The sequence below is a fragment of the Bubalus bubalis genome, chromosome 3 (assembly GCF_019923935.1).
Source record: "Bubalus bubalis isolate 160015118507 breed Murrah chromosome 3, NDDB_SH_1, whole genome shotgun sequence".
Lineage (NCBI taxonomy): Eukaryota > Metazoa > Chordata > Mammalia > Artiodactyla > Bovidae > Bubalus > Bubalus bubalis.
In genome coordinates this window covers 53311979-53336505 of record NC_059159.1, presented here as the reverse complement: position 1 = coordinate 53336505, position 24527 = coordinate 53311979, and the positions used below count along the sequence as shown (strand labels likewise).

General features: G+C 38.9%; 2 protein-coding genes and 1 pseudogene across 3 annotated transcripts in view; 1 reads left to right on the top strand and 2 right to left on the bottom strand.

The window, feature by feature from the left end:
- The window catches only part of PPM1E (protein phosphatase, Mg2+/Mn2+ dependent 1E), a 217434-nt gene that overhangs the window by 157746 nt on the left and 35161 nt on the right, over positions 1-24527 (top strand). The gene's annotated exons all lie outside the window — the stretch shown is intronic.
- LOC112583919 lies at positions 16354-17830 on the bottom strand (annotated as a pseudogene).
- Positions 21770-24527, bottom strand: part of TRIM37 (tripartite motif containing 37) — a 181719-nt gene continuing 178961 nt past the window's right edge. For both annotated transcript variants that reach the window (XM_025281190.3, XM_025281189.3), the window contains one exon: positions 21770-21884. In XM_025281190.3, the coding sequence (XP_025136975.2) occupies positions 21785-21884 (100 nt within the window). In that variant the 3' untranslated portion in view covers positions 21770-21784. The remainder of the gene's footprint in view (positions 21885-24527) is intronic.

The window sequence follows — 24527 nt, the reverse complement described above, 5'->3', positions numbered from 1 at the left end:
ATAGTTACAGATGTGCCACATATGATTCACAATTTTTAAAGGTTATACTTCACTTATACTTTTCATAAAGTGTCAGCTGTATTATCCAAATTGTACAATATATCTGTGTAGCCTATTTGTTTTTAGAATTTGTATTTATTTATTTACTTTTTGGCTCTGATGGATTTTCGTTGCTGCCTGCGGGCTTGCTTTAGTTGCAGTGACCGGGGGCTACTCTCCAGTTGCAGTGCGCTGGCTTCTCATTACAGTGGCTTCTTTTGTTGCAGAACACAGGATGCAGGGTGCGGCAGGCTTTAGTAGTTGTGGCACATAGGCTTAGGTGCCCCACAGCATGTGGAATCCTCTCAGCTGCTGTTGCTGCTGCCCTTTGATTGCTAAGTCACGTCCAACTCTTTGCAACCCCATGGAGTGTTGCCCACCAGGTGCCTCTGTCCATGGCATTTCCCATGGAAAGAATACTGGAGTAGGCTGCCATTTCCTTCTCTGGGGGATCTTCTTGACCCAGAAATCAAACCTATGTCTCCTGTTTGGGTTCTTCACCACTCAGCCACCTGGGAAGCCCAGTCTCCTCAGACCAGGGATCAAATCCATGTTCCGTGCATTGGCAGGTGGATTCTTAAGTACTGGACCACCAGGGAAGTCCAGCCTATTTATTTTATTTTATTTTTGGCTATGCCGTATCTTTATTGCAGCATGTGGCTTTCTCTTGTGGTGAGGGGTCTGGGGTGTGTGGGTTCAGTGGTTATGGCCTGCTGGCTTCTCTAGTTATAGCACTCAGGCTTAGTTGCCCTGGAGCATGTGGCGTCTTGGTTCCCCAAACAGGAATCAAACCCTCCATGGGAAGGCAGATTCTTCCCTACTGAACCACTAGGGAAGTCCCTAACCTATGTCTTCTATCCATAGTAGTTTGTACTTCTTAATCCCCTATCCCTAATTTGCCCCTTCCCCTTTCTTCTCTCCATTGGTAACCATTAGTTTGTTCTCTGTATTTGTGAGCCTGTTCTCCATTTTGTTGTATTGATTCATTTTTTTATATTCCACATGTAAGTGATAACATACAGTATTTGTCTTTCTCTGTCTGACTTAACTTCACTTAGCATAATACCCTCCAAGTCCATCCATGTTGTTGCAAATGGCAAAATTTCATTTTTGATGGCTGAGTAATAATATTCCATATATATTCCATGTATAATATTTGCATTCATATCTTGGCTATTGTAAACAATGCACCTATAAACACTGGAGTGCATGTATCTTTTCAAATTAGTGTTTTTGTTTTTTTCAGATATGTACCCGAGAGTGGAATTGCTGCATCATACGGTGGTTTTAGTTTTAGTTTTCTGAGAAGCCTCTGTACTGTTTCCCACAATGGCTGCACTAAATACACTTCCACCAGCAGTGTACAAGGATTCCGTTTTCTTCAAGTCCTTGCCAGTACTTGTTATTTATGTTCTTTCTGATGATAGCCATTCTGGTAGGTGTGACGTGATATCTCTTGTGCATCTAATTTGCTTTTCTCTGATTATTGTTGAACACATGAAAACAATCTTTTCATGTGCCTGTTGGCCATCTGTATGTTTTCTTTGGAAAAATTCCATTCAGGTCTTCTGCCCAGTTTTTAATCAGGTTTGGTTTTTTTTTTATGTTGACTTATATGAAATGTTTATGTATTTTGGATATTAACCCCTTATCAGCCACATCATTTGCACATATTTTCTCCTGTTCAGTAAGTTGTCTTCATTTTGTCAGTTGTTTCCTTTGCTGTGCAAAAGTTTTTAAGTTTAATTACGTACCATTGGTTTATTTTTGCTTTTATTTCCTTTTCTTTAGAACCCAGATTCAAAAAAAATATCAGTATGATTTATGTCAGTGAGTGTTCTGCCTGTGTTTTCTTCTAGGAATTTTACAGTTTCTGGTCTTACATTCAGGTCTTTATTTTGATTTTATTTTTTTATATGGTGTTAGAAAATACTCTAATTTTAGTTTGTTCAGTTTTCTCAGCACCACTTATTGGAGACTGTCTTTTCTCCATTGTGTAGTCTTGCCTCCTTTGTCATAGATTAATTACCCATTAGTGTGTGGGGTTATTTTTGGTCTCTCTGCTGTGTTCCATTGATCCACATGTCTGTTTGTGCCAGCACAATACTGTTTTGATGACTGTAGCTTTGTAGTATAGTCTGAAGTCAGATATCATGATTCTTCCAGCTCTGTTCTTCTTTCTCAAGATTGTTTTTACTCCTCACAGTCTTTTGTATTTTCATACAAATTTTAAAATTATTTGTTCTAGTTCTGTGAAAAATGCCCTGGGTGTTTCTCATAGGAATTACATTGAATTTGTGGATTCTTATGAGTAAGATAGTCCCATTTGAATGCAGAGTTCCAAATAATAGCAAGGAGAGATAAGAAAGCCTTCCTCAGTGATCAATGCAAAGAAATAGAGGAAAACAACAGAATGCGAAGGACTAGAGATCTCTTCAAGAAATTAGAGATACCAAGGGGACATTTCATGCAAAGATGGGCTCGATAAAGGGCAAAAATGGTATGGACCTAACAAGCAGAAGATATTAAGAAGAGGTGGCAAGAATACACAGAAGAACTGTACAAAAAAGATCTTCATGACCCAGATAATCATGATGGTGTGATCACTCATCTAGAGCCAGACATCCTGGAATGTGAAGTCAAGTGGGCCTTAGAAAGCATCACTACTAACAAAGATAGTGGAGGTGATGGAGTTGCAGTTGAGCTGTTTCAAATCCTAAAAGATGATGCTGTGAAAGTGCTGCACTCAATATGCCAGCCAATTTGGAAAACTCAGCAGTGGCCACAAGACTGGAAAATGGCAGTTTTCATTCCAATCCCAAAGAAAGGCAATGCCAAAGAATGCTCAAACAGCCGCACAGTTGCACTCATCTTACACGCTAGTCAAGTCATGCTCAAAATGCTCCAAGCCAGGCTTTAGCAATACATGAACCATGAACTTCCAGATGTTCAAGCTGGTTTTAGAAAAGGCAGAGGAACCAGAGGTCAAATTGCCAACATCCGCTGAATCATGGAAAAAGGAAGAGAGTCCCAGAAAAACATCTATTTCTGCTTTATTGACTATGCCAAAGCCTTTGACTGTGTGGATCACAATAAACTGTGGAGAATTCTGAAAGAGATGGGAATCCCAGACCACCTGACCGGCCTCTTGAGAAACCTATATGCAGGTCAGGCAACAACAGTTAGAACTGGACATGGAACAACAGACTGGTTCCAAATAGGAAAAGGAGTACGTCAAGGCTGTATATTGTCACCCTGCATATTTAACTTATATGCAGAGTACATCATGAGAAACTCTGGGCTGGAAGAAGCACAAGCTAGAATCAAGATTGCCGGGAGAAATACCAATAACCTCAGATGTGCAGATGACACCACCCTTATGGCAGAAAGTGAAGAAGAACTAAAAAGCTTCTTGATGAAAGTGAAAGAGGAGAGTGAAAAAGTTGGCTTCATGCTCAACATTCAGAAAACGAAGATCATGGCATGTGGTCCCATCACTTCATGGGAAATAGATGGGGAAACAGTGGAAACCGTGTCAGACTTTATTTTTGGGGGCTCCAAAATCACTGCAGATGGTGATTGCAGCCATGAAATCAAAAGACACTTACTCCTTGGAAGGAAAGTTATGACCAACCTAGATAGCATATTCAAAAGCAGAGACATTACTTTGCTAACAAAGGTCCAGTCTAGTCAAGGCTATGGTTTTTCCAGTGGTCATGTATGGATGTGAGAGTTGGACTGTGAAGAAAGCTGAGCACCAAAGAATTGATGCTTTTGAACTGTGGTGTTGGACTGCAAGGAGATCAACCAGTCCATCCTAAAGGAGACCAGTCCTGGGTGTTTATTGGAAGGACTGATGCTGAGGCTGAAATGCCAATACTTTGGCCACCTCATGTGAAGAGTTGACTCATTGGAAAAGACCCTGATGCTGGGAGGGATTGGGGGCAAGAGGAGAAGGGGACGACAGAGGATGAGATGGCTGGATGGCATCACCGACTTGATACACATGAGTTTGGGTGAACTCCGGGAGTTGGTGATGGACAGGGAGGCCTGGCGTGCTGTGATTCATGGGGTTACAAAGAGTCGGACACGATTGAGCAACTGAACTGAACTGATGAGTAGCGTAGTCATTTTAGTAGTCTTAATTCTTCTAACCCATGCTGCTGCTGCTGCTAAGTCATTTTAGTCATGTCCGACTCTGTGCGACCCCATAGACTGCAGCCCACCAGGCTCCGCCGTCCCTGGGATTCTCCAAGCAAGAATACTGGAGTGGGTTTCATTTCCTTCTCCAGTGCATGAAAGTGAAAGGTGAAAGTGAAGTTGCTCAGTCAAGTCTGACTCTTCGGGACCCCATGGACTCTAGCCTACCAGGCTCCTCCATCCATGGGATTTTGCAGGCAAGAGTACTGCGGTGGGTTGCCATTGCCTTCTCCAGTTTAACCCATGAGCATAGTATATCTTTCCATCTATTTATGGCATCTTCAATTTCTTTCATAAACTGTAGTATATTAACACAGTGGAAAACGATTCAGCAATAAAAAGGAATGGGCTAATGATATACAGTAATATAGGTGAATCTCAAAAACATTTTGCTTGAGTGAAAGAGGTTTTATGAGTATATATTAAGTTAAGGAAGAGGTGCAACTAATCTGTGGTGGGAAAAGTGAGAACAGTGGGCAGCTGGGAGTGGGGACTCACTGAAAAAGAGCCTGAAGGAACTTACCTTGAGTATTGATGATGTCCTATAGTAGGAATTAGAATTGCATAGATACATGCTCTTGTTGAAATTCAGTGAAAATACATGTAAGATTTGTATCTTCTATTGTATGAAAATTTTGCTAAAACCTGTAAACAGATATTGAATTCTTGTTAGTAATATGCATATTAAAGTATTTCAGGGGAAGTTTACTGATATCTGCATGTTGCTTTAAAACAGATAAAAAAATAAGATTGATCAATGAATAAATAGGTAGCGAAATATTAATGGAAGAATCTAAGTAATGAATATCTGAATGGTTACTGTAACATTCTTTCAACTTTTCTGTACGTTTGAAATCTTCCATTATAGAATACTAAGAAGGCAAAAAGGATTTAATATCCTTAAAAGCAAATTACTTCCTTATTTACTCCACAGAGGGAGGCAACATAAGCAGTAACCCCTGAAAGTTAAGTTACTTATTATGTTTCTGGCTGGATATAAGTTTTCACAAAACTAATATGAAACACTACTGAATTTCTTTATGTTACAGTGTTATTTTATTTATATATGTCACTGAGAAATTATTTATCTAATCTTACCTCATCATTTCAGAGTCTGGTAGGTTTATAAGGTCTTAATGGGATAATTTCAGTATTGGAAAAATTTTTTCCTACTTCTGTCCCAAGAATTTATTTGAGGTTCTATCACAATTTATAAGAAGCAAGTGTATGAAAGAATATTTGTTGAAATTTCTGTATAATCATGTGGATTAAAATAAAGTAGGAAAGTAAATTACAGCTTTTTCTCCTCAGTAATTTATTTAAATTCTGGTGAATGCAGTTGGTTTTGCACATATGTTAGCTGTACAGATTAGAAAGGAGGAATCTATAACCTACTGTAGATTTTGCTTGGCTTCAGTTTTCCTTGAGTTTATTGGAATAATTTTGAGGGTAAGATGGAGAATAAAATGTGATTATAAACACTTCATTAATTTTGGTTGATTTAATGTTAACTCTCAATATTACTCAGTTGCTACAGATATATATATATATATTTTATTTATTTATATAAACAAGATCTCTACATTCCATTCAAAATACATGTAACAAATAATTCAAGATTTTAAGTTTACAGAAAAGAATCTGATGGCAAATTGCCTAATACAGGGTCACAGCATAAATTAAATAGCATAGAGTCAGAGTTTAGAATTACATATTTCTCACACATCAATTTTCCTTTTGGAATAACTTCTTTTGCTAATTTATTATGCTTCATAGTTGAATGTATTTGATTCAACTCATTGAATATGCACTCCTTCAAAACAGTATTATATTGTCGTTTGCAGTATTCAAGAAATAAGATAGACTTAATGTATGTGCCTCAGTATTACGAGAGTAATTATCAGTCTCTCTGAAAAGCAGTTCAATCCTTTGTTTTAAAAGGTTGGGAGGGGAGAGTCTCATTACAGATTTTAAGCTAGTAGAATAACAGTGATATTGTCTGCTTCTCTCAGAAATCACCAGGAAAAAAATTAGAGGATGAACGAGAAAGAAAAATGCAGACTCCTTCTTCAGTAAGAGTAGAAAATCAACAGTAGTAATAACAAATCACAATTTAAGGGTTACCAAATGCAACAAAACTTGAATGTTTGAGGCAAATGATGAGACAGAATGCCATGTTTGAAGATCTCAGTGACAGCCAGTCTGATTCACCTTCCCTGCGTTCTAGACGTGGTGTTATCACAGACTGTAGCTTTCATATTCACACATATTCACATTTGCCTTACATATTGAACCATTGTGGTGCACATTTGTTAAAACAAAAAAGGAAAAACCAGTCTCATGGCCTGTGGGTTGTTTTCATCTTGTAAAGATCCATTTCTTTACATTTAAAAACTGATTTTAAAATATAGTTGTATATCAGAATTAATGTATTCAATTATTCTCAAAATCATGTATGTCCAGATTGTTCGTGTAAGTTTCAGAGAAGAAGTATCGCCATGTAATATTACTTAGCCTAGAAAGTAAAGTAGGTGTGATTAAACTACATTAATCTCTTAATAACAAGCTAGGAAAAACTTATAACCTTGGTTTTCTTCTTGATCATGGTACTGACATTGAGAAAATATTGCTTCTGTGTTTTCAACCAAAATGTACTTTGAATGATAGTTCTGCTTAATTTTAAGTGAGCCGGGTCAATAATAAAGAGACAGCAACTTCTTTGTATTCAAAAATAAATAAGTAAATAAATGGCAATTGAAAAATATTTCTGATTAATGGAAAAAAGCTGATGAAACTTGTAATAAAATGTAGTGTCTTGAATGATAATTTCTAAAACTTAATCCTGCAAGTGCTTTGATCGAACTAGAACTCAAAGCAGAGATAGGTCAAGGAAGGGTTAGTGCAAAACGTGAAGTTTAGCTAAAGGAACTCGGAAATTAAGTGGAAGAGAAAAGTTGTCAATGAAGGGTGTATTGGAAGCAGGAAAAAGAAGAGACCCTTTTGGAAAACACAGTAAGGTACGTTATGGATGGGAAAAGAGGGAAAATGGACAAAATGAAATGGAAATTAACCACATGTCTAAAAGGAATAGAGAGCCAGTGTTAGGTGTGGCACATGGATAAAGGGGAATAATTCTCCTTGAAAAATAAAACTCAGATAAAGCAATATAATGTTTACTTTTCAAAGAAACTACTCAGAAACAAATGCAGATTTGAATCTGTAGATTGACAGGGCACATCATGAGCCAGAAAGAATTTACACAGAACAGTTAACATTGAGGTACAATCTAAGTAGCACGATTGAACTGCAAAATATTTTAAAATAACTGCAGAATAAAGGAATAAATATGATGGGGAAAAAGATTCAAATTGGCTCCCAAATTCTTCTCTGAAAAGTTCAGTGTCAGGAGACAGTAGAGCAAGGTCTGTTAAGTCCTCAAGGACAAAAAATGTGATGCAAGAATGTTGTATCTAGTCAAACTGTTCAGGTGAAAAGGCAACAGATGTTTTTAAACATGCAAAAACTCAGAAAATATAATTTCTGTAATGTCTTTTTGAGAAGTTACTGGAGGACACACTGTAGCTAACCAAGTGTTGAAAATAAATGAAAGACCTGATATGAACATTGAATCCATAGGATTTATGGGGGGCTTACTATCCGCCAGACCACCTGATCTGCCTCTTGAGAAATCTGTATGCAGGTCAGGAAGCAACAGTTAGAACCAGACATGGAACAACAAACTGGTTCCAAATAGGAAAAGGAGTACGTCAAGGCTGTATACTCTCACCCTGCTTATTTAACTTATATGCAGAGTACATCATGAGAAATGCTGGGCTGGAAGAAACACAAGCTGGAATCAAGATTGCCGGGAGAAATGTCAATAACCTCAGATATGCAGATGACACCACCTTTATGGCAGAAAGTGAAGAGGAACTAAAAAGCCTCTTGATGAAAGTGAAAGTGGAGAGTGAAAAAGTTGGCTTCAAGCTCAACATTCAGAAAACGAAGATCATGGCATCCGGTCCCATCACTTCATGGGAAATAGATGGGGAAACAGTGGAAACTGTGTCAGACTTTATTTTTCTGGGCTCCAAAATCACTGCAGATGGTGACTGCAGCCATGAAATTAAAAGACACTCCTTGGAAGGAAAGTTATAACCAACCTAGATAGCATATTCAAAAGCAGAGACATTACTTTGCCAACAAAGGTTCGTCTAGTCAAGGCTATGGTTTTTCCTGTGGTCATGTATGGATGTGAGAGTTGGACTGTGAAGAAGGCTGAGCGCTGAAGAATTGATGCTTTTGAACTGTGGTGTTGGAGAAGACTCTTGAGAGTCCCTTGGACTGCAAGGAGATCCAAGCAGTCCATTCTGAAGATCAGCCCTGGGTGTTCATTGGAAGGAATGATGCTAAAGCTGAAACTCCAGTACTTTGGCCACGTCATGCGAAGAGTTGACTCATTGGAAAAGACTGTGATGCTGGGAGGGATTGGGGGGCAGGAGGAGAAGGGGATGACAGAGGATGAGATGGCTGGATGGTATCACCGACTCGATGGACATGAGTTTGGGTGAACTCCGGGAGTTGGTGATGGACAGGGAGGCCTGGCGTGCTGCGATTCATGGGGTCGCAAAGAGTCGGACACGACTGAGCGACTGAACTGAACTGAACTGAACTATCCTAGGACAGAGTTTATGTATTATAATCACTGATACTGTAGATATTATATGGCTCAAAAGAACTGGCAGGATGCTCGAGGGAGTTGAAAGTGATAAAACTACAGAGAATGTCCTCTCACATAATCTAAAAACCAAGTTAATAAGAAAAGAAGATGAGGGATCTAAACAGTGGGAAGCTGAACATAGAAGAGCACCATAAGAAAATCCCAGGGTGCCGTTTGTACAAGACTATAGTGCCCAGGGTGTTTTCCAGGAAAGAAAAACAGGAGCTGGTTTGCTTGAACATATGGAAAATATCATTGAATCATGTGCCAGAGTGGTGTTGGAGCATTTGGGAAAAAAATACTATTGGTAGGTATGTTGAAAAGAAAGCAAATGGGAAAAAAAATGAAGCAGTTATCAACTCTAGAGTGAAAAAGTTGTACAAGAAAGGAGTTATGGTCTTAGTATATGCTTCAGAAATTCACACTATTTGTATATCTGAAATTTTAAAAAACTTACTGATTTAACCAAATATGGGGGAAAGGGGAGTTATGTGTCTGAGGAGAAAAAGTAAATCTTCATTATGAAGAAAAGATATAGATAATTGATAAGTCAAGAACTAATACCTCTTCTACCATGGGAAGAATATATCTGCTATCTAGTATTGATAAATTAAGAAATATCAGTATAAACATTTTTTAGAAATATGGAAACAGGAGAATGACTAGGCTGGTAGTCCTGTAGCATAGAAGACAATGGGTAAGGGTTTTCTGTCTTTCATCTTGACTCTTTTTAGTTCAATTTTACTTTAAAAAGTTTATATGTGATTACAATATTTTATTTAAAATTAAAGTAATTGAGACTTCCCCGGTGGCTCAGATGGTAAAGCATGTGCCTGCAATGCAGGAGACCTGGGTTCGATCCCTGGGTTGGGAAGATCTCCTGGAGAAGGAAATGGCAACCCACTCCAGTGTCCTTGCCTGGAAAATCTCATGGACAGAGGAGCCTGGTATGCTACAATCCATGGGGTCGCAAAGAGTCAGACATGACTGAGCAACTTCACTTCACTTCACTTCTAAAGTAATTTAACAAATAATGGATCATATATCTTTGCACAGTATACACAAAAAGGGATGTAATAATATTCTTTGAAGCATTGTTTATGGTATTAAAAATTATAAATAATCCTCGATACAGACAGTCTGTAGCAGCTTAAAATAATTTTTCTATTTGTGTGTGTTCACTGGCATGGAAAATTCTGTAAAACATATTGCTAAGGGAAAAATACATTTTGTAATAGTACATATATAGTTTCATTTATATTACAATAAATTCAAAACAAAGCTATATTTTTCTATTTGTCTGTCAACACTTAGAAAAAAATCTAGAAGGATATAGCAAACTGATTACTTTTACCTTTAATTTTTACTTTAAATACGTAAGTATTCTTTAATTTTTTTTTTAAACAAGAATGTGGTATGTGTTACATTTTAATTAAATGAATAAAGACATAAGCTATGTTCATGAAAAAATTAGATTAAGGGACTGGAATTCAGAAAATATGTTTATTATAGTCACCATGTTGTTGATAAGCTATATAACCTTTAGCAAATTATCTTATATCTCTATTTTATTTATTTATTTATGGCTGTGCTAGGTCTTCATTGCTGTGTGGGCTTTTTTCTAGTAGCAGAGAGCAGAGGCTACCCTCTAGTTGGGGTGAGTGGGTTTCTCATTGCGGTGGCTTCTCTTGTTGTGGAGCACGGGTTCTGGGGCTTGTGGGCTTCAGTAGTTGAAGTCCATGGGCTCAGGAGTCGTGGCCCCCGGGCTCTAGAGTTCAGGCTTGTTAGTTGTGATGCGTGGGCTTAGCTGCTCTGTGGCATGTGGACTCTGTCCAGATCAGGGATTCAACCTGTGTCTCCTGCATTGGCAAGAGTCACCAGGGAAGCTATCTCTGTTTTCTTAATAGAATCTTTCTATTATCATGTGTTCCTGGGATAAACAGTTAACTATTAGAGGTTTATAATATAGCTTTCAAGACTTTACAACTGGATTTAAAATGTGGCTCTACTATTAAGCTCTCTAATCATCAGTTTCTTCAGTTAGGAATTTCAGAAACACCTTGTTTCACAGTGTTATGGTGAGAATTAAACAAAGTAAAAGATGTAAAGAATTTAGTACATTAGCTGGTAAGTAGTAAGAGCTCAAAAGATTGTACCTACTTTTATCATTTTTTTGTGAAAAATAGATATTTTGTTATGTCAATATTGCATTCAAAATGTAGATGTCATAGCTTATGACCTAAAGTAATATCTAGAAATAGTGATGTGTAATGTTAAAATCATTAAATAGGGTTCTATTTCTGGTTATGTTTCAGAGAATAATTGTGTTTCATTTTAGTAAAGTCCCTGGTCTTTAATAAAACGAAGATCATGGCATCTGGTGCCATCACTTCATGGCCAATGGATGGGGAAAAAGTGGAAACAGTGACAGATTTTATTTTCTTTAGCTCCAAAATCTCTGCAGACAGTGACTGAAGCCATGAAATTAAAAGATGCTTGCTCCTTAGAAGAAAAGCTTTGGCAAACCTAGACACCATATTATAAAGAAGAGACATCACTTTGCCAACAAAGGTCCATATAGTCAAAGCTATGGTTTTTCCAATAGTCATGTACAGATGTGAGAGTTGGACCATAAGGGAGGCTGAGTGCCGAAGAACTGATACTTTCAAACAATGGTTCTGGAGAAGACTCTTGAGAATCCCTTGGACTGCATGGAGATAGAACCAGTCAGTCCTAAAGAAAATCACTGGAAAGACTGATGCTGAAGCTGAAGCTCCAATACTTTGGCCACCTGATACCAAGAGCCAACTCATTGGAAAAAGACCCTGATACTGGGAAAGGTTGAGGGCAGGAGGAGAGGGGGGTTGGCGACAGAAGATGAGATGGTTGGATGGCATCATGGACATGAATCTGAGTAAACTCTGAGAGATAGTGGAAGACAGGGAAGCCTGGCGTGCTGCAGTTCATGTGGTCTCAAAGAGTCAGACACAATTTAGCTATTGAACAACAGCTCAAATTTTCTTTAATTTGAGCAAACTCTGGGAGGTAGTGGAGGACAGAGGAGCCTGGCATGCTGTGTGCAGTCCATGAGGTCACAAAGAGTAGGATGTGATTGAACAACTGAACAACAATAAATATATATAGTTGGATATATAATATTTTTTTAGTTTCAGGTATACTACAGAGATTTGACATTTGCATGCCTTATGAAATGATCATCACATTAAGTGTAGTACCTTAATCTGTCCCTATACAAAGTTATTATGATACTGTTGAACCATATTCCTTATTTTTGTATTGCATCACCATGGCTTATTTATAACTGAAGGATTTTTTTTTTACCCCTTTATCCCCTCCATCTATCTTTTTACCCAGCCCCAACCTTCTCCTCCCCTCTGGCAACCACCTGTTTGTTCTCTGTATCAATGAATCTGTTTTCTTTTTTTTAGATTGCACGTATAAGTGAAATCATACAGTATTCCTGTTTGACTTCTTTCCTTAGCATAATACCCTCTACATCCATTTATGTTGCAGAGGCAAAATTTTATTTTTTTATGGCTATTCCATTGTATTAATACACTACATCTTCTTTATCTGTTCATCTTTTGACTGACTCTTGGGTTGTTTCCATGTCTTGGCTACTGTAAAAAATGCTGCAGTGAATTTTGGAGTGTATGTGTCTCTTCAGATTAGTACTTTTTAAAGCTATGTACCAAGAAGTGAAATTGTTGGGTCGTATGGCAGTTCTATATTTAACTTTTTGAGGAACCATCATACAGTATTCCATAGTGGGTGTACCATTTTACAGTCCCACCAATAGTACACAAGGATTTCCTTTTCTCCACATCCTCACCAACACTTGTCATTTGTGGTCTTTTTGATGATAGCTATTCTGACAGGTGTGAGATGGTATCTTTTTGTGGTTTTGATGTATATATCCTTGATTACTGGTGATGTTGAACATCTTTCCATGTGTCTATTGGCTATCAATCTGTCTTTTTTGGGGAAATGTTGATTCAGGCCCTTTGCCCATTATAATGTCTAGTCACGTGGTTTGGTTTTTTTTTGATGTTGAGTTGTTTGGGTGCTTTGTGTACAGTAAGTCCCCTTCATGCAGACCTTTGGGTTATGAACTTTCCAAGACTGGAACGTGGTCATCAGCAACTTAGTGATCCTCAGTGAGAAGCTGGAGCTAAATCTGCAAAAGCTGGATCTTCAAAGACTCATTGAACTCCTTGCTGTGCATCCTAAGGAGCTTACTAATGAAGACCTGACTGAATTGGAGGCCCAGAGAAAGGATGAAGAGAGACAAGAAGAAGAAGTAGCTGAAAAACTGAAGAGACTTCACAATGCAGGAAATGACAAGGGGTTTTTCTTTATATGAGGAGGCACTGTTAGTTTTGGGGGCACAGGACCCAAACGTAGGATGGTACACGAAGTAGCAGCCATTCAGAATGCAGTCCAGTGCTACTGTGTCATCTGTGACAAGAAAAAAGGAGCTTCTATCCAGACATTACTGGACCATTTTTTCAAGAGGGTAGATAAAGTTGAATCCAGCGAGGAACCAGAACCTGTGCCATCAGCATCAGGCATAAGTGAGCTTGCAGCTTGCCCTCTATCTCCTCTATGTTGACAGTCCTTAAGCTCTGCTATCTCCCACCTCCTCTCCCTCCTCCAGTCAGTAACTCTTCTTTCCTGTTCACTTGATGCCAGCCCCTGTATGCTGGTTGTTGTACTGTATTACTGTACTTTTTGAGATACTGTAAGATTAAAAATGTTTATTTTGTGTGTTTATTTTTATGTATTATTTGTGTGAAAAATATTATAAGCCTATTATAGTAAGTTGTTATATAATCAGTTGTGTTGGTTGGATAGCTTGGTTGGATTTAGGAACAAATTTGACTTACAAACATCCTCTCAGAATGGAACTTGTTTGTTTGTAGGGGACTTAACTATATTTTGGATATTAACCCTTTATTGAATATATCATTAGCAAATATCTTTTCCCATTCAGAAGGCTGCCTTTTCATTTTGCATCCTTCACTGTACAGAAACTTTTTAGTTTGATATGATCCCATTTGTTTAATTTTGTTTTTGCTTCCCTTGCCTGAAGACATATCCAGAAATCTATTGTTGAGACCAATGTCAAAGAGTGTACTGTCTATGTTTTCTTCTAGGAGTTTTTTGGTTTCAGATCTTATATTTATGTCTTTAATCCATTTTGAGTTTATATTTGTATATGTTTGAGGAAGTTGTTTGATTTAATTCTTTTTCATGTAGCTGTCCAATTTTCCCAGCATCATTTGTTGAACAGGCTGCTTCTCCCCCATTGTATATTCTTGCCTTTTTTGTCATAGATTAACTGATTATATAAGTATAGGTTTATTTCTGGGCTCTTTATTCTGTCCTGTTGATCTGTGTGTCTGCTTATGTTAGCACCAAACTGTTTTGATTACTGTAGCTTTGTAGTACAGCTTGAAATCAGGATATGAGATGCCTCCAGTTCTCTTCTGCTTTCTTAAGATTGCTTTGACTACTCAGGATCTTTTGTGTTTTCATACAAATACTAGGATTCTTTGTTCTAGTTCTGTGAAGAATGCCCTTAATAATTTCATAGGGTTATCATTTAATCTATAGATTGCCTTGGGTGTTATGGTCATTTCAACAATATTAATCCTTCCAATCCATGAGCACAGTGTATCTTTCTATTGGTTGGTATTGTCTTCCATTTCTTTTATCAATATCTTATAGTTCTCAGAGTACAAGTCTTTCTCCTCCTTGGTCAGATTTGGTCTCAGGTATTTTATTATTTTTGATGTGAGTCTGGCTTAAGGTTTATCAGTTTGTTTTTTTTTTTATCTTTTTAAAGAACCAGCTCTTAGTTTCATCAGTCTTTTCTTAGTCTCTGTTTACTACTGCTCTGATTTTATTATTTTTTAATGTAATTGTATTCCTTATGGCCGTGCTGGGTCTTTGGTGCTGCACGGGCTTTTCTCTAATTGTCATGAGCGGAGTCTACTCTCTAGTTGTACAGGCTTCTCTTTGCAGTGGCTTCTCTTGTTGTAGGGCATGGGCTTCAGGTGTGAGGGCTTCCATAGTTGCAGCACATGGGCTTGGCAGTTGTGAGTCCCAGGCTCTAGAACACAGACTCAGTAGTTGTGGTACATGGGCTTAGTTGCTTCACGGCATGTGGGATCTTCCCGGACCAGGGGATCAATTCCGTGTCTCCTGCACTGGCAGGTGGATTCTTTACTGCTGAGCCGCCAGGGAAGCTCGCGCTGATATTTATTATTTGTTTACTTTACTAACTTTGATTTTTCTTTGTTTTTCTTGTAGTTTCTTTAGATGTAAGTTTAGATGGCTTTTTTTGAGATTTTTTTATTTCCTGAGGTAGGCTTGTATCACTAGACTTCCTCCTTAGAACTGCTTTTGCTGCATCCTGTAGATTTTGAATCGCTGTGTGTCCATTTTCTTTTGTTTCCAGGTATTTAGTAGCATGTTGTTTAGATTCTACATACTTGTTTTTTTGCAGTTTTTTTCCTTATAGTTGATTTCTAGTTTCCTAGTTTGGTCATAAAAGAAACTTGATATGATTTCACTTTTCTTAAATTTATTGAGATGTTTTATGGCCTACAATGTGGTCTGTTCTGGAGAATATTTCATGTACTTTTGAAAATAATAGGTATTCTGCCCATTTTGTCCTGTGTATATCTACTCCTAATAGGTATATTAGATCTGATGTGTCATTTAAGGCCAGTGTTTCTTTATTGATTTTCTGTCTGTATGATCTGTCCATTGATATAAGTGGGGTATTAAAGTTATTTACTATTGTTGTATTGTTCTCAGTTTCTCCCTAGATTTTGTTAATATTTGCTTATGTATTTAGGTGCTTCTATGTTGGATGCATATATATTTACAGTTGCTATATTGTCTTGTTGGATTGATTACCTTATCATTATGTAATGTTTTTTGTCTTTGTGACAGCTTTCTTTTAAAGTCTACTTTTTTAATATTGATTTTGCTATTCCAGCTTTCTTTTTGTTTTCATTCATGTGGAATAACTTTTTTTTCCCCTTACCTACATTCTTTGTGTGTGGTTTTATTTATTTTAAAGAAATTATTATTAATGTTCAAAATGAATTTAACTTAAAGGATGTTCATTAGAACATAAATGAAAAATCTTCCCATGATTTTTAGTCTCCCATAATTTTTCTAATAGTTTACTGTATCTATTTTATTTTACATTTAGATGCTAATTCATTAGGATTTTATGTGAGATATGTAATACAAAGGGATTTCCCCTGTTGAATAGTTCTGCTTTCCCAGCTGATGTAGAATGTCTTCTGTCTCAGCCCTGGAGAGAGTGAGGTAAGCTCACCAACCTGGGCTCTTCTTCTGCAAGGTACAGCTACCGTCATAGCCTGTGCAGAGAGAGCAGGGAGCATGCAACACCCAGAAATGCTCAGAGGCCATCAGTGCGTAGCAGGAACCGCGCCTCATAATAACCAGGCAGTGTGGGAGCCTCGAGGCACGGATACTGACCACAGGGTGAGGGCTGAGGACAGCAGCCTGCTCAGGGAGGAGAAGCCTACTGCCTTCAACTGGTCCAGATTCTCCTGCCGCTTGCACACCTGGCTGGCTGAGTAGCTGTTCTCTGTCACAGGGTTTTTAGCTTGCTGTTCTTCTCTGCCTGCTCCCACAGGCAGTACCCTTTGTTTCTGTTCTGCCAGGATGAGAAGTAGGAGTACAGCAAAGTGAATGCTGCCAGGATCACCTCCTTGGTAAACAGGGGACTGGTGTCACTGTGTTCACTTAGTGCAGCTTCCACGCCTGGCTTCAGGGAGACATCTGTTGGAGAGGGAGAGGCCCGCTGGGAGGGCTTCTGAGGCTTTGCTGGGAGTGATAAACTTACGGGGCTCTGTGCCCAGCCCTTGTCGGACCCCCAGGCTAACTGCGCTTCAGCCAGGCGCCACATCTCTCTCCAGCCTCTCTCAGTTAACAGGCTCTCAGGGGACAGACAGCCTCTTTCCACTGTGCTTAGAGGAGAAACTATAAGAAAGAAGTGAGCCAATAAATTTGCATGCCCCAGATCCTGGGGGGTGTAAAATCATCCGTGGAAATGCCACTCTTATCTACCAGGCCTGTCAGGGGACATGGTGTTCTCATCGCCAGCATCTGCAGCAGACGTGTTTGCTTCTCCCTCACTGACTAACGCTTTGATGGCCAGACTGCCTTCTGGAGTACTTCCAGTTTCTGACTGGTGGCTTCTGGGCTGGCCCTGGGTACAGTTTACCCTACAAGGCCGCCCAGTTCAACTTGCAGGACTCTGGCTTGGCCATTGGGTTTTCACTTGAGGTTGTTGATGACCGTGCAGCTTCTTTCCTGTCTGCTTTACTCACGTGTGCCCTCAACCCCCCTGAGGCCTTTCTGGTATCCTTTCTCCTGGTGCAGCTATGGCTGACCAGCCTCCCTCTTCTCAGTGAGGTGGGAGATGGAAGGCATGACCGTCAGCTTGAGTAGTCCATGCCGATCCCCCAGCCTTGTGGAGCTTTCTTTGGTGAATTGTTCACCACTGGGGAAAGACTATTTAGTGGGGGATCCAGATATACTTCTGAACAGTTTTTAATAACTGGATCAGACATTTTGAGTCCTTGCTCTGCCCTTGGAATAATTCACAGCCACATAACAAATCACCATCTTGGGCATCCGACTCTGGCCCTTGCCTCACTGATCCCATAGCAGGGCAGGACTGCCCTAAGCGGAGGGTGCAAGGCTGCATGGCTGCAGGACGCGGGCGATGGGCACACGGCTCCCACGGTATGGCAAGGTGGCAGCACCCAGCTGCCCGCTGCCAGGGCATCCAGCCCTAGACCTGTCTATGTGTGTCTTTAGAAATGAGTCTCTTGTAAGCAGCACATATATATGAGTCTTGTTTTGTTATCCATTCATCCACCCTGTGTCTTTTGATTGGAGCATGTATTTATACTTAAAATAATTCTTGATAGGTATGTACTTACACTTACTGCCATTTCATTGATTGTTTTCTTGTTTTTGTAGTTCTTTGTTCCTTTCTTCTTTGCTCTCTTCTGCGATTTGATGGCTATCTTTAGTGTTTTGTTTGGATTCCTTTTTATTTTTTGTATATGTGTCTTTTGTAGGTTTTTGGTTTGTGGTTACTAGGAAGTTCATATATAACAGTGTATGTCTGTGTTTATAAAGATCAACTTAAAATAATCAATTGTAATATATATATACACTTACATATATATATCAATTTAAAGTAATCATTCATTTTTTGAATGTGATGAGGGGAGTAAAAATGTAGGGTGGTTAGACTGCATTTGAACTTGAGATCATCACCTTAAAATAGTCATTCATATTTATGAATGATTTTTACTCCCCTCACCACATTTAATGCTTTTAATGTCATATTTCACATCTTATTGTTTTGTATATCCCTTAACTACTTGTAGATATAGCTGGTTTTATACTTCTGTCTTTTAACCTTCCTACTAGCTATATAAGTGACTGATCTTCTACCTTTACTGTATGTTTGCCTTTACCAGTGAGATTTTTCTCTTCATAATTTTGATATATCTAGTTGTGACCTTTTCTTTCCTGCTTACAGAAGTCTCTCAAACATTTCTTTTAAAGCTGGTTTAATGGTGCTAAACTCTTTTAGCTTTTGTTTGTAAAACTTTTTTATCTCTGCTTCAAATCTGAATGATAACCTTGTCAGGTGTAGAGTATTCTAGGTTGTTATATTTTCTCTTTTATCACTTTGAGTATATCATGTCATTGCCTTCTGGCCTGCAAAGTGTCATTTAAAAAGTCAGCTGATAGTCTTATGGGAATTCCTTATATCTCACTAGTTGCTTTTCTCTCTAATTTTTGCTATTTTCATTATAATGTGTCTTAGTATAAATCTCTTTGGGTTCATCTTGTTTGAACCTGGATATCTTTTTCCTGTCCCAGGTTAGGGACGTTTTCAGCTCTTATTTCTCCAAATAATTTCTCTGCCCCTCTTTCTTTTCCTTCTGGGACCTTTGTAATATGAATGTTAGTATGCTGAACGTTTTATCAGAGGTCTCTTATAGACTATCCTGCCTTTTTTAAAATTACTTTTTCTTTTTTTTTAATTTTATTTTATTTTTAAACTTTACAAAATTGTATTAGTTTTGCCAAATATCAAAATGAATCCGCCACAGATGGGTGATTTCTATAATCTGTTTTCCAGATTGCTGATCCATTCCTCTGTATAATCTAATCTACCATTGATTACTTACAGTGTATTTTAAAATTTCAGTTACTGTGTTCTTTAGCTCTGTTTAGCCCTTCTAACTGTTTAAATTCTCACTGTTTTCATTCTTCCACATTTGGTGCGTATCCTTATGGTCATTCCCTTGAACTCTTTATTGGATAGATTGCTTATCTCCACATTTAAATCTTTTTCTGAGGTTTTTGTCTTATTCCATTGTTTAAAACATATTCCTCTGTCTCCTCATATTGCCCAAATATCTGTTTATTTCTTTCTGTTAGATTGGTCGATGATGTTTCCTGATCTCGGAAAAATGGCATTTTTTAGGAGACCCCACGGTACACTCTCCTCTGGCTACTAGAGTTATATGCTGTAGCTGTGCTCCCTGTGTGGGCTGCATGGGCCCTTATGCTGGGATGAGCTGACTGCTGTGGGGCACTAGCAGGAAGGGCTGGCCTCTAGCCCGGTTGGTGTGAGGCTGTGCCTTGTGCAGTGGCTGTGGGCCAGGCCCACTGGGAGGGTAGGTTGCCTGTTCAACCCAGGAGGTGCCATGGGGCTGCTGCTGACCTCCTGATTGGTGAGCCTGGGGCCCTCCTTGGCTGTTTGCATAGCCTGAGGGGTTTGGGAGTACCTGCTTTCTTGGTGGTTCAGTGGTAAATAATCCACCTGCCAGTGCAGGAGACATGGGTTCACTCCCTCATCCAGGAAGATCCCAAATGCTGTGGAGCAACTAAGCATGTGCACCACAGCTACTGAACTTGTGCCCTAGAGCCCATGCTTGACAACAAGAGAAGCCATGCAATGAGAAGCCCACACACCCACAACAAGAGAGTAGCCCCTGCTTGCCACAACTAGAGAAAAGCCTGTGCAGCAACTAAGACACAGCACAGCCAAAAATAAATAAAATTATATTTTTAAAAAATGCAGCAAGCCAGTCTGAGAGTGACAAACTTAGAAAATAAAAATACTGGTTCAATTTTCAGTCAGTTCAGTTCAATCACTCAGTCACGTCCAACTCTTTGCAACCCCATGAACTGCAGCACACCAGGCCTCCCTGTCCATCACCAACTCCCGGAGTTCACTCAGACTCACGTCCATCGAGTCAGTGATGCCATCCAGCCATCTCATCCTCTGTCATCCCCTTCTCCTCCTGACCCCAATCCCTCCCAGCATCAGAGTCTTTTCCAATGAGTCAACTCTTCGCATGAGGTGGCCAAAGTACTGGAGTTTCAGCTTTAGCATCACTCCTTCCAAAGAAATCCCAGGGCTGATCTCCTTCAGAATAGACTGGTTGGATCTCCTTGCAGTCCAAGGGACTCTCAAGAGTCTTCTCCAACACCACAGTTCAAAAGCATCAATTCTTCTGTGCTCAGCCTTCTTCACAGTCCAACTCTCACATCCATACGTGACCACTGGAAAAACCATAGCCTTGACTAGACGGACCTTTCTTGGCAAAGTAATGTCTCTGCTTTTGAATATGCTATCTAGGTTGGTCATAACTTTCCTTCCAAGGAGTAAGCATTTTTTAATTTCATGGCTGCAGTCTTTAGCTCCTATTAAAAAGCCATACATGTTTTAAATTTTTGAATATATTATCTTTTAGTGAAAGGGGGCTAAAGACAGCTATAAATGAAGTGTCAGCATAAACCAGTTATTTGAGTTGACAGCAAAAGTGTAAATATGACCATAGTTCCTCTTTGCCAATAGTTATCACCTGCTCACTAATACTAGCCCAAGTTTCATAGCCTACATGTAAGAATTCAACATCATGTTTTGTGGAATACTCGTGTAAAATGTATTGATTTTCTCCATTCTTGGAACATTCATTATGAGAAGTTAGGGAATGGCTTAAACATATATAAATCAGGAAGACAGAAGCTTATTTATTCAGTATTTATTCAGCAAATAGTGTTGATCACTGTGTGCCAGGCACAGATGTGGGCATTAGATGTCAATGACAAAAAGTAGACCAAAACATCTGTGGTCTGCTCAGTGCTCTGTGGTGATCTAAATGGGGAGGAAATCCAAAAAAGAGTGGATGTATGTATACATATTCACTTTGCTATATAGTAGAAACTAACACAACATTGTAAAGCAGTTACACTCCAACAAAAATAAATTGCAAAATCTGCAGTCTAGTGGGAAGAAGAATAAAGTCTAAAATAAATGATAAACATAATAAATAACATATATATATGGTATACTAAAAATTGATAAAGTCTATGCAAAAAGAAGAAAAGACGTACAACATGGTAAAAGGAATTCCAAATGCAGGAAGAAGACAAAGAACCATCAAATAGATTGAGAAGACAGAATCCTGTGAGTAACATGTAGGAGCGTGTGATGTTCTGGAAACCTAGAAAAGGAAGTGTATCAAAGCAGAGGGAATAGTCAGCAGTCAGATACTTCTAAAGTGTGTCAGACCCGAGACTAGACTGTAGGAGTTAGCCTCTAGAAGGTACACTGGTGATGTGGACAAGTTTCAGTAACTTGTACAATGTAATTCCTTTTGGTCGAGGAAGAGTAGTGACAGAAGAGTTACTGTAGGCCGTCTTCTCTTTGTGGTCCTATGACACTCGTGCTAGTTTGATCTTCGGTGATTGTGTAACACCTGGACTGCTACGCACAGAAAGCGTAGGGTACTCTCGGCTTTGCTTGAATATCAACCTGTTCAGAGTGAACAAATGGTTGTTAGAACTATAACACTGATAGCAACAGTGGGGAATGAAATTTCTGTTGTAAGAACCTCAAACCCAGAACTTCAGGAGCTAGTCATTTGGTAGTTAACATTATTTATATTCAGAAAAGCTCACTAAGAGAATCTGTGATGTGTGGGCATTATAATCAGCTGACTCCAGGTGGTATTCCTAGAGGTTGTTATAGAAAGGAAGAAAATAGCTTAAAGAGGAAAAAATTCAATCCTGATTTTAACTCCATTTGGGCCACTAAGAAAAAGAATACCAAGTCTGGTAGAGAATTTGCCTTCTTTATTTTAATTTAATGTTTTATTCTAGATTTAGAATACATATGATTAACCTGGGGGAGGGGAATGATCAGAAATTTAACGTTTACCTGTTATCACCCTAGCAAGGGCCTATTGAGTAGACAGCATCATGATATGTGGGCTGAGATGAGGCTGCTCTAGACAAGTCTCTCTTAGAGTTAACTGATGGAAACTTGCACCTTCCAGAATTTTCAGTACCTTAGGAACGCTCTGCCAAGACTGCTGAAACACAGCTGTGGGTGCTTTGCCGACGCCCACGTTGCCAATGTCAGGAAGGATGTACTTTTAAACCTCTAATTTATCTAATAATGTCTTTAGTGATTTGTGTAGGTTTGGCATTGTGAGGAAAATGCTTCCTGACTTGGTTTGTAGCAAGAATTCAGAGTGCAGTCTTAAAATGTGTATTGTCTTATCATGCAAGTAGAAGATACTAACAAGACAACTCGGGGAAAAGATCCGACTAAAATACTATCCTGTCCATCTAACAAAACTTATCCACCCAAATATTTGAAAATAAATGAAAATTAAATATTTTATGCTAGAATAATCTTCTTTGGCTATTGGTTCATGCTTTATACCAAGATGGCAATATACAGTCCTAAAAGAGAGCCAGCTTTCATATTCAGTTCCAATCTGACTCCTTTCCTTTTCTCTAGTGAAAAAATTGGACTGGATTCATGTCAGCCTATAAAGTGGAGAAAGAATAATAAGCTCTTGTAAATAAACATTTTTAAAGAGGTAGGAAAAGTACTCTTTTGTTTTCAATATAAAGCTAGCCGCAACTACTGAGCTTGTGCGTGGTAACTACTGCAGCCCGCACACCCTAGAGCCCACGCTCTGCCACAAGAGAAGCCGCGCAGTGCGAAGCTGGCACGCTGCAGCTGGAGAAAGCCCTTGTGCAACCACGAAGGCCCGAGGCAGCGAGATATAAAACTTCATAACCAGGTGGTAACTATTATTTCATATGATGTTTATGGAATAGGCATGTCTCTTTAAGAAAACAATATGTAAAATCTTAGGGATTCTTCCCTTAACTGGTAGATTCACTGCAAGGATTGATTGCATTTATCAAAATAAATATACATTCAGCTTTTACCAAGACACCTGGTACATAAAGGAGAGTATCCCCATATTGCTTACAAAAGGAATACATAGAATTTATTTCCATTCTGCTTGGTGTATGTATGTAAAAACATTTGTTTGGATCTGAAGTGTGTTGATTTATACCTTTAAATTGTCTTTGTTTTATCTTTGAAGTTCAAAACCTTATTGGAATAGAATTATAGAATTAGAATTTTAAACCTGGAAGAGACTTCACAGTCATTTTATTTCAGTGTCTTAATTTTTCTATTGAGGAGCTAAAATCCAGAGAATTTAAGCATCTTTTCTCAGGTTACCCAGCTAGAACTAGAACCAAGCTTTCTAACTCCTCATATTTCTGCTAAAACCTCTCTCCAACAAATGAAAGTGAAAGTTGCTCAGTCATGTCTGACTCTTTGCGACCCCACGGACTATACGGTCCTTGGAATTCTCCAGTCCAGAATACTGAGTGAATAGCAATTAAAGGACAAATTGACAGAAATTTTAGGTCTTGCTTGTGTGCAACTGTTTATGTCCAGGCTTCAAAGTCAGTAGTGATCCCTAATTATTCTTCATCTTTTAAAAAAATTCCTGCAAGCACTTTAGGTGAAAGGAATGCTCTGGATTCTTCTGTGACTTGGTCCTGCAATGAAATCTAAGGAAATCATTGCTCATCTAGAGCATAAGAAACTACTCAGAACAGACGTTTTGCTTCTCTGTGCTCCACTGATTATGATAGTGATTTGAGTAGTTCCCATAATGATTGTCTTGCTTCTCAGGTGGCTCAGTGGTAAAGAATCTGCCTACCAATACAGGAGACACAGGAGATGCGTGTTTGATTCCCTGGGTCGGGAAGATCCCCTGCAGAAGGAAATGGCGACCCACTTTGATATTCTTGCCTAAAAATCCCGTGGACAGAGGAGCCTGGTGGGCTATAATCCATAGCGTCACAAAGAGTCAGACACGACTGAGCTACTGAGCATGCGCACATGATGGTTATCCTCATCTATTTGGGCTGCTTTAACAAATTACTGTAGACTGGAGGGCTTATACGCAACAAAAATTTATTTCTTACATTTCTGGAGGCTGGGAAATTCAGGATCAAAGCATGGGCAGATTCAGTGTCTAGTGAGGGCATGCTTTCTGGCGTAGAGATAACTGTATTTTCCTGTGTCCTCACCTGGTGGAAGGGACAAGGGAGCTCTCTAGGATTTCTTTTTCATAAG